Genomic DNA, 15,501 nt, shown 5'->3' on the forward strand with positions numbered 1-15,501 from the left:
GTGAAGTGGAAAAAAGTGTGAGAGAAAGGGGGAGAAGAAGAGAAAAAAAAAAAACAAAAAAACCCACGGTTCCCAATAAGGAGCCCGCTCGCGTCGTTCACTTCAAATCCGGCTCTAAGAGCCGTTTCGTTCGCGACTGACACATCACTACTGCTCTGCTCGCTGGATGTGACACTCTCCACCCCAGATATTTATTCTCTCCCCCAGTTTAATTCTCAACTCAAAACCCAACTTTTTAAATCTGCATATTCACTGTCAACCCACTGTTTGTCAATTACATGCTGGGTTTTTTTTATTGTTCTTCATTTGGTAATTATTCATTGTTTTATTCTATTGTTCAGTGTCCTTGGGTGTCTTGAAAGGCACTTTATAAATAAAATTTATCATTATTATTATAAAATGTGCAACAAGGGGGGAAAACCCACTGGATAAAGCCTACAGCAAGATTCAAAAAGGCTACAGAGCAACCCCTCTACCACATCTACTTTTCTCAGACCACATATCCATGCTGCTGATCCCTGCATACACATTGCCGTTAGGAGGAGAGCCCCCCTCCTAACGAAGCTGCGCAGACCTACCTATGCTTCATATTGTTAAAAGCTACTCAATATAGCCTGGGGCGTGACACTGGCACGGAGTATGTGCACCAGCTGGCCAGAATCCTGGAGTCCCTGAAGCAGGCAGGGCTCACTGCCAACCTGAAGAAGTATGCGGTTGGACGGAGCGAGGTACAGTATCTGGGCTACCCACTTTGGGCGGCGGGCAGGTGCATCAATAGGTGGAATAAAGGTGAGTGGGGCTGTTCACTTCCCGTCTGTGGTCCTTTTTCACAATGTGTTAGGTGAGTCCTTACATCAGAGTCCTCCACAAAGCAGTGAGATAAAGTCGTAAGTCTCCACAATGTAAACGTCTGTGTCCTCTTGGTCCTTACTGACCACTACATTCTGTCAAAATTGGTCAAGGTTCAAAGACTGTGTACAACTGATGTGTAATAACAGAGGAGAGATTGATAGAATGAAACATGTCACAGATTTTAGGTCTTTATTTTATTTGTATTTATTTTTGACGAATTGATGATTGTCACCTATGGATCCATCATAAGATGATTCTGGATGGTACTTTTGGCATCCAGAAAGGTTTGAGAAACTGACATTTACTGCTGCTATCAAACAACAAGTATAATATACTTTACTTAGTGCTGATGATCGTTTAATTAAATAATTTTACGTTTTTACAATGCCATCAGACATTACACTGTTCATGTTATAAATAAAAGACTGAACATATATTTACTTACAGAGCTTTGTTGGAGGCTTTGACCACTGGCAGCAGCCTCAAAAGAGGAATATACACCCAGTCCAGGGTGTATTTCTGTGTTAAGACTGTTTTCCCAATGCCAGCCACTCCCTTTGTCAGCACTGTTCTGATTGGTTCATCTCTTCCAGGTAAGTCTTTAAAGATGTCTTCTTGTCTGATGGTTGTTTCTGGTCTGTCTGGTTTCCTGGATGCTGTTTCAATCTGTCTGACCTCATGTTCATCATTGACCTCTGCAGTCCCTCCCTCTGTGATGTAGAGCTCTGTGTAGATCTGATTCAGAAGGGTTGGGTTTCCTGCTTTAGCGATGCCCTCAAACACACACTGGAACTTCTTCTTCAGTGCAGATTTAAGCCAAGGCTGACACTTCCGAAGAGCCACTGAATTATTAGCTAAAAATAGCAAGAAAAAAAACCTGTCTGTTTATTTCTTTTTAATTTTGCATTTTGTGTACATTCAAATCTGCTAAGACATGAAATTATGACAATAAAAAAAGCTGATAAATTATAGCTGCACCATCCTGCTATTAAATATGGAGGAAATACATTCAGTCTCATTATTACTAAACTGAAAAGTTTGGGAGTTTCTTATTTTTTGCAGTTTTAGCCCGGAGGACAGACAGCAGATAGCATTTTCCCTGTTACCAGCATGATGAGAAAGTGGGAGAGAACCTAACAGCTGCTGACCTGGTTTATATTCAACAGTGAATGATTTAGTCTGTCGTCTTGGACATGAGACCATTATATTAGCAATCAGTGGTTGTATATGCAGATCAACATTCCCTTTGACCCCTTTTTCTGTTATTGAGTGATTTAAAAAAATATATTTTTATTCATTTATTTATCATATGCTCTTGTTATCATTCACTGTAAACCCCCCAAAATGTAAGGGGCAACCGTGGCAAAAGAGTTGGGAGTTCGCCTTGTAATCGGAAGGTTGCCGGTTCGAGCCCCGGCTTGGACATTCTCGGTCGTTGTGTCCTTGGGCAAGACACTTCACCCGTTGCCTACTGGTGGTGGTCAGAGGGCCCGGTGGCGCCAGTATCCAGCAGCCTCGCCTCTGTCAGTGCGCCCCGGGGCGGCTGTGGCTACAATGTAGCTTGCCATCACCAGTGTGTGAATGGGTGGATGACTGGTTATGTAAAGCGCTTTGGGGTCCTTAGGGACTAGTAAAGCGCTATATAAGTACAGGCCATTTAAGGTTTACTGTTTACATTTGGGTGTTTTTTTATTCCTTTGGATGCTGTATTTCTTGGATTGGATTCATAACTTCTCCATTATGAGATACATACTACATACATACATATTACTTTACTCTCTACATAGATATACCATGAGATTAGCCATGAGATTAGCTTCATAGTACCGGATTCATTCATTTTATATATTCTTTTATTTTATTACATAATATAATATAATATAATATAATATGATACGAGGTGCCTGTTTCTTCAAATCCTTTCCTCTTTCTTTTTGATCAAATGTCTATGTGTTAGGATGCCTGGGTCGTTGACCCAGGGTTTTTGGGTTTATTATATTATTTATAATTTCTAGTCTTCGGGTTTTTGTTAGTCATGTCTTATGGTTTGTCTCTGTGTAATCCTTACACTGGAAAAAATGGCCCTCCAAAAACAAGAAAAAAAAACTTAATACAAGATATTTTTTGCTTGAAATAAGTGAAAAAATCTGCCAATGGAACAAGTGAAAATTCTCTTGACAAGATTTCTTGAAATAAGACAGTTTAATAAGCCTTGCAAGATCTTGAAATTAGCCGGAAAAACTCATTCTTAGCTATATTTTACTAGTGTTGTGAAGTTTGTGTGTCTCATAATAAGTTTGTGACACTCAAAAGTAGCATTTTCCCCTCAAAAGTAGCTTTTTTTTTTAAACCTTCCAACATCACTCTCTTTGTTTTAAGTGTATATAACTTATTTTGAGTTCTAAAATGTGACACTGTTCTAGATTTAAGTACAACACCTTACTTAAAATAAGATTAGAAACTGGCATTTTGAGACAAAATTTATGTAAGTTAGCATGTTTTACTAGTATTTTTGTAATAATTCTCCATTTCTAGTGCATTTACCTTTCTATACAGCAGTAATACTGTTCTAGATTCAAGACATTTACCTGCTACTTATAAGACAAAAAAAAACATGAAAACTATAGATTTGCAGAGCAGCAACTTTATTGGTAAAGCCCCATAAACAGAGAGGACTGCATTAAAGAAGTCATTTTGCAGTGACTTTTTGTTCTGCCCAATCTGGCCCTTAATACAATGCTAAAATCTGTGCATTGCACAGGCACAATTCAAAGCACAGACAAACACACTGCTAGGCATACTAAAACTGCTCAACCTGTAACATTTGTTATTAATACAAAGTGTTTTTATCATTTAAATTAAAGGTCCTGGGCTATATTAACATGGACATTTGACAACATTCTTCAAACAATACCATTGTAAAATTATCATTAAGGATGCACGGAACCCATCCGCTGAATACACTGTAGCCTAAACTCAACATTAAAAAAAAAAAAAAAAAAAAAAAAACCCTTTAAAATCAACTAAAAGCTAGGCAGTCTCTGCACTGCACAAACCAAACATAAAATGTCGGCATGTTCGCTGATATTATCGTGCATCCTTAATTATAAAACTGGGCTAACCTGGCCAATTTCCAAACAAAAATCAATCGCAACCAACATGGACTGTAGGAGCCTTGGAAGGAGAGAAGAAGTGCTTTCCTATAGTCCACATCTTAACCACACTGGCTCTACTGGCCAATAAAAGCATTCCAGTCAGCCATGCTCTTCTTGTAAGATGATGTGAGATCTCGCTCATTGATTTTGTCCAAGAGAACCTCCGTCTGTATGACGGAAAGCAGAGTGGCTACACACTTTGGGTATGTAAGGTGTAGGGTATAATAGTAGGCCATAAGGTATAAAGCACCCTCCGTAACCTCGTCTTTTGGAAACATGGTTATTGGCACATCTCCTACCGCTAGGATGCAGTTGGACGGACTCGCGATCAGGACTGGGCAGGAGAGAGGACGTTTCATCAAATAGGTATTAGGGTCTTCTTGGTCCTTTAACACAGACAAACTTTTGTAAGGATTATGCACTTTTGTTTCAAACACATAACTAAAGCTAAATTACAACAAAAGTTGAGGTTCTGAGAAAACACATCTGAAATTGCTACTTTTTAATTATTCTCGATGGAATTACTGTTCACATATGTCTAGCCTTCCTGAAAAACAGAAAACCAAGGCTACATTAAATTAGGTATCATTGAGGTGATAAAAATGTGCTACCACATAATGCATCCATGTTTGTATTTACTGGTCACAGAGATCGAACCTGTGAGAAACCTCATTCCAAAAATGTGTTTTAGGTGCCTTTGAAGGCTTAGAACATATAGTATGTGAATATATAAAATACTTTGGCACTCATCAGAAGAAGCATTTTTTAATACTGTTGTCCCAAAAGAACAAAACAAAAACAACTGCTACATTTTACACAACTCACCTCAAGGACATGCACCAGAGCCTCACTCGCATCCCGTGCCCTCTTTGGAGGAGCAGAGGTGGATGGGAACAGTGATGGCAGCACACGCAGGATCTCAAGAGCCTGTTCAGCTGTACAGAAAAAAGAATCATCTCATTACCACACTTAAACAAAATCCTCAAGATAAAAAAAAACAAACAAAACAACAACAACAAATATTTGACCAGTGATAACCATCATGGATTGAAAAGGTGAACAACAAGACACTAGCACATGAAAGTTAAAGTTGTAAACCACAGTTTAAGCTTGTCACAGTAACCTAATAAATTGCTAAATTGTGTAGATAATTGTTGTATACTGTGTTTATAGTAGGCTAATATGACTTAAGCTTAAATGCTAACTATGCCTACATTGACCTACATTGCATTAATGTTAGTCTGTAAAACTTAAGTCAAAGTCAAAGTCAGCTTTATTTGTCAATTCTGCCACATGTACAGGACATACAGAGAATAGAAATTCCGTTACTCTCAAACCCTAGATGAAATAACAAATGAACATTTAAATATAAGAGAGTGATTAAAAAATGCAAGTAAAGTAATTAAAAAGTAAAAATTTAAATAAATACAATACAATTTTACGTATAACAAAAAAAGCTATACAATATACAATATACAATATTCAAGTAAGGGTAAATGACATTGAGTGTAAACCAGGCAAAGTAGTGCAAATAGGCAAATAGTGCAAATGGAGATTTAGTAATGTACGGTAGGAAATAGTGTAACAACAAAGTCTTATGAGGTAATGGCAGTCCAATGCTCCACAAAGTGACTAATAACTGGTGCAGGCCAATGAGTGAGTCAGAGAGTGTGTGTGTGTGTGTGTGTGACAGAGTTCAGTGAGACCGTGGAGAGAGAGAGGGGCAGAATCGGGAGGAGTTAAGCTTCCTGACAGCCTGATGGATGAAGCTGTCCTTCAGTCTGCTGGTCCTGGCCTGGAGACTCCGCAGTCTCCTCCCTGACGGCAGCAGCTTGAAGAAGCTTTGCATTGGGTGCGTGGGATCAGCCGCTATGCAAAGGGCTTTTTAGTAAGACGGGTGCTGTAAATGTCCTGGAGGGAGGGGAGAGACACCAATGATCCTCTCTGCAGCTCTCACTATGCGTTGGAGGGTTCTATGACAGGACGCATTGCAGGCTCCAAACCACACAGTGATGCAGCTTGACAGGATGCTCTCGATGGTGCCTCTGTAGAAAGTGTACATGATGGGGCTGGTGCTCCTGCTCTTCTTAGTTTGCGGAGAAAGAAGAGACGCTGCTGTGATTTCTTGGCCAGTGCTGTGGTGTTGTACGTCCAGGAGAGATCCTCTGTGATGTGCACACCCAAGAACTTGGTGCTGCTCACTCTCCACAGACGCTCCGTCAATGGTCAGAGGAGCATGTTGGGTGTGCATTCTCCTGAAGTCCACAACAATCTCCTTCGTCTTCTCCACATTCAGAGAGAGATTGTTGTCAACACACCACGTGGCCAGGCGACTCACCTCACTTCTGTAGTCGGTCTCATCCCTGTTGCTAATGAGACCCACCACCGTTGTGTCGTCCGCAAACTTGATGAAGAGGTTGGAGCTGTATGATGGAGTGCAGTCATGGGTCAGCAGAGTGAAGAGGAGGGGCTCAGCACACATCCCTGCGGGCCCCGTGTTTAAAATGATGGTGCTGGATGTATTACTGCCGACCCGCACTGCTTGAGGTCTTCCGGTGAGGAAATCCAACAGCCAGTTGCACAGAGAGGTGTTGAGCCCCAACTGGACCAGTTTTTGAGTGAGCTGTTGGGGATTATAGTGTTGAATGCTGAACTGAAATCTATGAACAGCATTCGAACATATGAGTCTTTTTTTTTCCAGGTGTGTGAGTGCTGAGTGGAGTGCAGTGGAGATGGCATCATCGGTTGAGCGGTTGGGCCGACACGCAAACTGGAAGGGATCCAGGGAGGGGGCAGGACAGTCTTGATGTGTTGCATGACTAGTCGTTCAAGCACTTCATCAGGATGGGAGTAAGTGCAACAGGACGGTAGTCATTAAAGCAGGAGGAGATGACTTTTTGGAACCGGAATGATTGTGGTGGCTTTAAAACATGTGGGGACGACAGCCTGGATAAGTGATATATTGAAGATGTCTGTGAAGACATCAGTGAGTTCCAATGCACAGTCTCTCAGTACACGACCAGGAATGTTGTCAGGACCCGGAGCTTTACGTGCATTGATCCTGCTGAGGGATCTCCTCACGCTGTCCGGGGACAGAGTCATCACCTGGTCACCAGGGGGGGGTGGGGTCTTCTGTGCAGTGGTGCTATTTTGGACTTCAAAGCGAGCAAAGAAAGTGTTCAGCTCGTTCAGCAGGGGGATAGTGCTATCACAATGCTGAGGAGGGGAGGGAGGGGGAACAAAAAGGGATTTATCTTACATTTTATGTTGTGTAGGCTCACTGATTAGTGAGCCTACACAACAATCTTTCCCTAAACTGGCCTGTTGGTTTTTATTTTTAGCCTTTTGTAGCGTTGAGTCTGTTTTCCCTGCGCATAACTAGTAAAGGTGCGGCTTTCAGCTCCTTCAAGAAGGAGAGGGGGAGTGGGGGATTAGGCCTTTAAAATTTCAAATTCTCCTCCTCCTGTCCTCAGTGGCATCACTTTATGGACCGCTGCTTTAACATGCTTAAAGATCCAAACTATACTCTGATGACTAATAACACCAAAACATCATTGCTTACCTTTATCCATTCCCATTGGGGCTTCAGCGTCTTTTTCCATACACCAAAAACTGCACCTTCTGGCAGAAATCTTGCCATCTTCCTTCAGTTCATTGACGAAGTTGCCATTATCTTTATCCAAAATGCGATGAAGCTCCTCCATCACCTATAAAATATTCAGCATACCAATACAAACATGTCAATGCATCACTGAGGAGCAAGAAGTTGGTATGATAAACATTGTTTGGTTTGAATCACGTGGATTCAACAATGACTTACATGTCCAATGTCCTTGAAGCAAGGATATGCTTCTAGAACCTTTTTGCGTCTGTCCTCCTCGCGAATAGTATTTGAATCAATGAATGCTCTTCTGGCTGAAAATTCCAAATCCAGGAGCTGAGAGACATCCTGGTGGTTTGGGTTTTTTATATTAAACAAAGTTTGTAGGGTATTGTAGTGTTTGGCCAAGGTTGCTGGACAGTGGGTGTCTGGACTGTCGATATCTGCAGGCTTGTTTGCTGCAAGACACAAAATTACATAAATAATGTCTCTCACTTTAAAAAAAAAAATCTTATGTCATTAAAATGACAAATGTCAGAAATATAAAACATAAGTCCTTTTAATCTGTTTAAAAATAAAATTTGCATACATTACCCTTTAAAACCGACACTGTGACCTCATCCAGTCCTTCCATGCTGTTAGCCTACTTAGCACACTAGTTAGCTTTTTTTGTCGTTAGCTTGCTTCGTCCAGTCACTGTTCGGCTGCAACGTTACACAGTATAAACACACCAAAACATTTAGAACTTTCGAAAGGAGTGTAATATGTACAAAGAAAATGAGCACTGTATAATACATTTTAACTTACTTCCAATGAAACACGGATGCAAAGAACTCTCGGACAGTAGTGGCAGCACGTGTCTGCATGAACTTAAGATGTCCACCAGATCATTCACGACAGCCAGAAACGAAGTTCGTCTTCAATTTGCCTGACATTTCTTTGGCCCAAAAATCCTAAAAGGATGATTGATTGGTTTTTAAACCAAACAACTGTCTCTGTGCATTGCAAAATAACGTTAATTATTATAGGTTAAAAAAAAAATAATTTAGTTTATCCCCCACATTTACGACAATTTAGCAGGCGCGTGTAACCATGGTAACGAGTTATTTTACGGCACAAATGCAGCCCGCGCTACCGAATGAAACATACTAGCTTCCAACATGATTTGGCGTTGCTTTATATGCTACGTGTTTGTAGCATTGAGTCTGAGACAACGTTTGAGTCACATTAATATCATGCACAGCCGCAGCCCTGACTTTCGCGTGGTGTGTGGAATTGATGGCTGTCCGAGTGAGTACAAAGTGTATAACTCCTACTATCACGTAAAGCGGACACACGCGCGTCACCTTCTCGGAGTGGAACCGGATGAGGAGGAAGGATCAACCCGCCACGGTTTACCTGGAGCAGGTGAAAGGACGGACCCAATCAACCAAACTAACGCCAGTTCTTCAGTAACTGACGAGGGCTCAAGCATCCCCACACTAACGGTAAGTTATTTTAACAAAAGCCGGAGAAACGAGCTGCAGAAGCTGTAACATAATGTTAGCATTTACTATGGCTGATCCAAGTACGTCCATTAAATGTGTTGTTTTTGACAGATTCATGTTTTACTTTTATTTTAACAGTGATGAGTGTCGAACTAGTTGCTTCGCTAAATTAAGTAACTCACCTGAAACGTAAATGAGAGCTGTGGCAGAAACGCAAAACTGCAGTCTTGTCAGACAGTGTTTTTTTTCAGTCATCCGTTCGCTCCGGTGAATGCATCCAAACTTTGCAGAAAGTCCTATTAGTTTTAAAGAAAAGTTGATATATTGTTGAAATATGTGTTGAAATCAGCTGGTAAAAGCCAGTCAGCTAACTGAACCTATGTAAATAGGTTTACATAGGTTGCTATCATGTTTACATATAATGTGTTCAAGGTCCACTTAGAGAATGACTATTAGGCAAAGCAAACCAAAATGACATGATTTGTTCAGAGTTACTGTCCAAAAAAATTTAAACGCACAAAAAAATACTCATCTTCACATTAATAAAAGCATTAAAGTCAATATTACTTTTATTGTCAGTATTGCTTATTTTTTTTAAAGGTGAAACTACTAAATATAACATATTTCAAATTGTCAGCAACTTGTCCGACAGTAAATAACTGACATAAGTAATTACTTTCACATTTCCGAAGTAACAGCAAGACTACTAACAACATTAACTGTTACTTTTTTTCCTAAAACTATCTTTTGTTTTTCTTTTCTTTACCTTTTCTTCTTAGTAACTCTGGAGGTTATGTTTTTGGTGGCATTTGTCTGACTGTTAGCAAAATAACTCAAAGTTATGGACAGATTTTAAATTTAAAGGAAATGTCACAAATGGGCCAATGAACAAGTAATTCAATTTTGGTTGCGATCAGGCATGATCGAGGAATTTAAACTATACTGTACTGTACTGTACTGAACTCTCCATGTGCTTTGCTAGTCTTATTAATCTATTATCAAGTACTGCTTTGTTTGTCATTTTAGTTGTCATTTTAAAAGCTCAAATTAAAGACATCAGTCAGTAAAAATACATCTACCTTGTACCTTATGGGCATGAATCTAGCTAACTAATGAATGCAATATTGTTTGGTGATTGCTACCTATCAATGCAATTATTTATTTCTGTTTTAATAGATATGTTTTTGTTATTCTGTTTCAGAGTGGATTTCAAGAAGATGGAGAGGGTCACCTGAATCTTGACTTTTATAAACATGCAACTGCATTTCTTCTTCAAGCCAAGGAAACTCATCGACTGACACAGGTAATTTATGCCATTAATTTTCCATTGAATTGTATTTCATTGTTAGAGAACCTAAAAGCAGTTTGCTTAACTTATGCTTAACAGTGCTCAAGCTATAACTTGGGCACTGTTCAGACCTGGCATCCTGAATGATCTGATCATAAATGGACAGCTTTAGGTATGTGAGTGAAACACCTGACATTAGAATGTGTCTCCATGTACTTCATGGGTGACCACTCAGATCTCACTCCCCACTATATATGGAAATAGACATGTATGTTGCATCCAAAATCTGCCTATCACTATATTTCCTTAGCATGAGCTAAGAATAGAAACAACATAATACACACAACACAAATTTTCAATTTGCATTTCCACCTATGATCCGATTCCTCAAAATGCATTATAATTAAGTGAAAACAAGGTCTTAACGTTGCATAAGGCAATATTATTCTTTACAACAAAAAAATTGGGTGGTGGAGGTAACTTATTTTGCTCATTGCATCTCACTAACTTTATGTAACTGAAGGGTTCCATTTTCAAAAAGTGTGTCTCTTTGAGTTTGCACGTTGACTGTGTTTTCATATGAATTTTGTAATTAAGGATTTTCCTTTGTTTTTTCCTCTTCCACAGAGAGCTGTTAACCACATCGTGAGTGGAGTCCAGCAATATCAGGCCATATTATTGGAGCACCTAAAACAACAAATGAGTGACATGATTGAGAGACATTCTGGGGACCTGGATCAACTAAAGAGTGACACAATGGGGTATTTGACCAGTTTGTTGACCCTTTCACTCAGATTGCTTCCACCCATTTGCAGGACAAGACCATCAAAGAACTGTTAAAACCAGTTGAACCAGAGATTATTGTCACAAAACTAACAGTCTGTTATTCGAAGCGTGGAGACTCCAGAGTTCTTGCCATTAAGGACCATTGTTTTCATTACATACCGTTGGTGAAAAGTTTGGAGCAGCTGCTATCACATCCAAGAATGCTTGCAATGATTGATGAGAGGCCAAAGCCATGCAAGGATGGCCAAGTTGTCACTGCAAGTGGTGAGAGGACAATTCATGGGGCACTCATATCTGTGTGTGGAGACACTCTAGCTCAGCATGAAGTGGCTGGATTTAAGGAAGGAGTGGGTTTTGCCTACAGTAAATGCAGGCACTGCGACTGCCACTTTGAAGACATGCAGGAAAAATTTAATGAAGATTTGTTTGTTAAAAGGACCATGGCCAGTCATAACAGGCAATGTAATGACATTGAGAAAGCAAGTACTGACTTTCTGAAAGACAATCTAAAAATAACGTATGGTATAAAGAGGAAAAGCAAGTTAACAGAATCTCCTCACGTTGATATAATCAATCAAACCCCACAAGACATCATGCATGTTATTCTTGAAGGCGTTGCCCCATATGAAATCAAATGTGTTTTAAAGAATCTTGTGCTTTCAGGGCAAATGAACTTGGATTCATTCAATAGTGCAATTCTGTGTTTCCCTTATTCTCCTGTTGATGTGAGGGATAAGCCTTGCCCCATATCTGTCAGTACGCTGTCATCAAATGACAATAAATTGAAACAGTCAGCTGGGCAGATGCTGGTTTTCTTAAAGATCCTTCCATTTCTTATGGACAAAATTGGAGAAAATCATTACACACAAATGCTACGTAACATGTTAGAGATCATAAAAATTCTGTTTTCACCTATTATTGCTGTCTCAACTCTCTCCAGACTGAAGCTTTTAATAGAGCTGCATTTAAAACATTTCAAACAACTGTTTCCAGATGAAAATATTATACCTAAACAGCATCTTCCTTCTCAGATTAAGGCTCTTGGTCCTACAGTGAGGCATATGTGTATGCGCTTTGAGTCAAAACATTGTTTCTTCAAGCAGTGGGCTCTGAAAAGTAGTTTTAAGAATATTTGTAAATCTCTTGTGAAGCACAACCAACTTTATGAATGTAGTCAGAACGTGCATGAGAAACATCCCATTTTTTTTCAAGTGAAGTCGACATGGGTCCAGCCTCTGAGGTGAAAAATGGTCATTATGTAGAAGGCAAGATAAAAGACTTCATTGAGCAAGTTGAACATGTAGTTTCTGTACAGTGGATTATGCTACATGGAAATAAGCATTCATGTGAAAAATCTTTGGTTATTTCTGATGTCATAAATGATGCTCCAGAGTTTGCACTTGTTAAAAACATCTATATTGTAAATGCATCTGTGTATTGTTTTGAATGCCAGCCTCTCTCTACAGTTGGGTGGAATGATCAATATTTAGCTTATGAGGTAGAAGTTCCCTGTCTAGCTCAGGCAAATATTTTTGTGGATGCTGGAAATCTTGTTGATTATACAGCATACCACTATGTAAACTTTAATAACAGCAAGTACATTCCAGTGAAGTATGATCTCACTGACATCATCAAACATCATTCTTGAGTCTTTTGTGAATATGTGGGCTGAAATAATGTTTTTAAACACTGGCAAAAAATTTATTGTTCTATTGACTTTTTATTTTACTTTTGGCACAATCTGTTCAGTGCAACACAACTGAGAGGGAAACAATTTCAGTGTTTTGCCTCTTTTTCAATGTCACATTGATATGGTTTGACTGGTATGTAAGAAAAATAAATACACTGTGCTTAAGATACTAAGACTCATAATAATGCAATGTTGGGCATGTTGTTAATCTGCAGTTCTCAGTAAAGTAGATTGGATGTCCTGATTCAAGTTAGGTCTATTTCTTGAAACAAGATGATACATCTTTTACAAATAACACAGCAGCTTAAAACGTTTATGAAATGCCAAAAAAGCTTCGTCTGATATATGACTCAAAACAATATGTTTTCAAGAGTTTTTCACTTAACAAGATATCCAAGATGCACTGTCTAAAAACAAGTTCCCATATCTCACTGAAACGTTACTCTTTAGCTGATTATGGCTTATTTTAAGTGTGATTAGATATTTTGACTTGAAATAAGACAAATATACTTGGTAAGATTTTACGTTTTTGCAGTGCATCCTTCAAGTTCAACAACAAACTTTGTGTATTTTCACAATTTCTCTTTTTTTCACATCTCCTCTAAATTCTGCTTTTCCAGGATAATTTCTCTTGAATGATCATGTATTAAACATGATCAAGTAGGAGTACTAAGAAAAAGTGTTTGTGGTTATAGAGCTGACTTTCGGTCTATGAATAGGGTCAATTTTCACTGTGGTACATCACCATGGCAAACTATTTTGGAGACTGTGAAAAACTTGTAGTTAGAGTGACTGTCCTCCTAACCATGATGTCCTTCAGCTGTGCTGTGTAAACAAACAAACAAACAAACGGACGTTACCTGTAAGCTTGTTTCTGCTACAGCTCCAAGATCTGACTGTAAACACTGAAACCTGATGTTCCAGTTTGGGGATCACGGTCCCTGAAGATGATACTCTCTCGTCTTTCTCTTTTCTTTTTCCTTTGCCAAATATGACGAATTATTAACAGGCTAAAATATTTACCAAAATCCTTATAAAGTTACTAGTTTTTAGTAATCTATTTTAGTTAGTAATTTAGTTTTTAGGGGTTTTTTTTGTTTGTTTCATGTAAGTTTTCCTTTCCCCCCCTCAAAGCCTGTACGATCTACTTCTTGATGCCCCATAAGTTTTATTCCGTATTGCAAACACAGGTTTTCTCCTCAGTGAAGCATGGGTGATACAGGCATCCAGTTGTGATGAACATCCTGCTCTGTTCTTCTTTCTGGTTTTATGTACACATATTTATGTAGACACTCACCTGTCTCTAGTCACTCATCATTCAGCCTGTGTATTTAAGTTCCTCAGTTCCAGCAGTCCATTGTCGTGTCATTGATGTGATGTTGTCTTGCCGTCATTCAGTCAGCCAGCCCTTCATCTCATTAGTGATGGTAAATTTGATTCTTTTTACTGAATCGAGTTTTAATGAGTCACTCACCAAAGTGAATCGGGTTTTTTGAGTCATTTGAGTCACTGAGTCAGTTGACCAGAGAGTGCAAAAATGTACATTTTCACTCAAACTTAATTTGTTTCTCTTTAATGTAAATCCTACTGCTAAGATGAGTGATTCTTAAAGAAAACAACTATTTTATAGAGCAAAAAGACCAAAAGAATTTCTAAAGGGAACATTTCTTTTGTTTATTTTTATTTTATTAGTATTTTCCTTACATGTGTCAAATATATATTTTCTCATCTAAATGTCCACTGAGCTGTGAGCCAGGGGGCGTAGTAGTGCGCCTTAACATTGGTTGCCAACCAAGAAGAAGAAGAAGTAGCTGCGAGCCAGGAGGGAGGGGTGAGTGAGTGAGTGAGTGATTCGTTCGCTCTATGATTCAGCACAGGAGGGAGGGGTGAGCGAGTCATGAGTGATTCGCTCGCTCTATGATTCAGCACAGGAAGGAGGGGTTAGCGAGTCATGAGTGATTCGCTTGCTCTATGATTCAGCACAGGAGGAGGGGGTTAGTGAGTCCTGAGTGATTTGCTTCCCCACGATTCAGCGCAGGAAGGGAGGGGGTGAGTAGCTCAAATGTGCTGTTAGCATGTTAGCAGAGCGATGCTACTGTGAACCGAGGAGCTATTGTCTTGATGTGAGCTTCTACTCAGGGTTTTTTCTCCCAGTTCAGAGCAGAAATGTTTTTGTTAAGATACTGGATGTTGTGTTTTTCTTCACAATTTGAATTATAAGCTAGATATATTTCTACTAATGAAATTAGTTTGCTAACAGCAACAGGGATGAGTCAGTGAGTCAGTTGTGCTTGTGAATCATGATTCACGAGTCAGTAAAGTGATTCTCGAGTATTGAACGATTCGTTCATGATTCGCGCATCACTAGTCTCAAGTAAGTTGCCTGCAATGATATTTAAGGTCCAGCAGGTGTCAGTATGGAGCAAACAAGCAACACTGTGTCGATACAGTTTGGGGAATGTGCTGAAACGCTTCACGAGGCCTCATCTACCCATCACTAGTCCATTCTCTTTTGAGCTGCTTTTAAGCATCTTTCTTGTCGTCGTCGTTCCAACACAGTATGTTTGTTTTGATTTGTGGACCCGGAAAATGGCGCCGCGCTCCCACAATGCATTGCGGCGTGACTTCACTCCAAAGCCCTG

General features: G+C 39.5%; 1 protein-coding gene across 2 annotated transcripts; it reads left to right on the top strand.

The window, feature by feature from the left end:
* Positions 1-8,472: 8,472 nt before the first annotated feature.
* LOC120438117 lies at positions 8,473-13,051 on the top strand. Of its 2 annotated transcripts, none has more exons than XM_039608557.1 (3): positions 8,473-9,095; positions 10,297-10,398; positions 11,011-13,051. In XM_039608557.1, exon 3 carries the CDS (start codon positions 11,370-11,372, stop codon positions 12,411-12,413), a length of 1,044 nt encoding a protein of 347 aa, XP_039464491.1. In that variant the 5' UTR covers positions 8,473-9,095; positions 10,297-10,398; positions 11,011-11,369; the 3' UTR covers positions 12,414-13,051. Both variants share the same exon structure in this region, with proteins under 2 accessions (XP_039464491.1, XP_039464492.1).
* The last annotated feature ends 2,450 nt before the right edge of the window (positions 13,052-15,501 follow it).

Source organism: Oreochromis aureus, linkage group 3 (genome assembly GCF_013358895.1).
Source record: "Oreochromis aureus strain Israel breed Guangdong linkage group 3, ZZ_aureus, whole genome shotgun sequence".
Taxonomy (NCBI): Eukaryota; Metazoa; Chordata; class Actinopteri; order Cichliformes; family Cichlidae; genus Oreochromis; species Oreochromis aureus.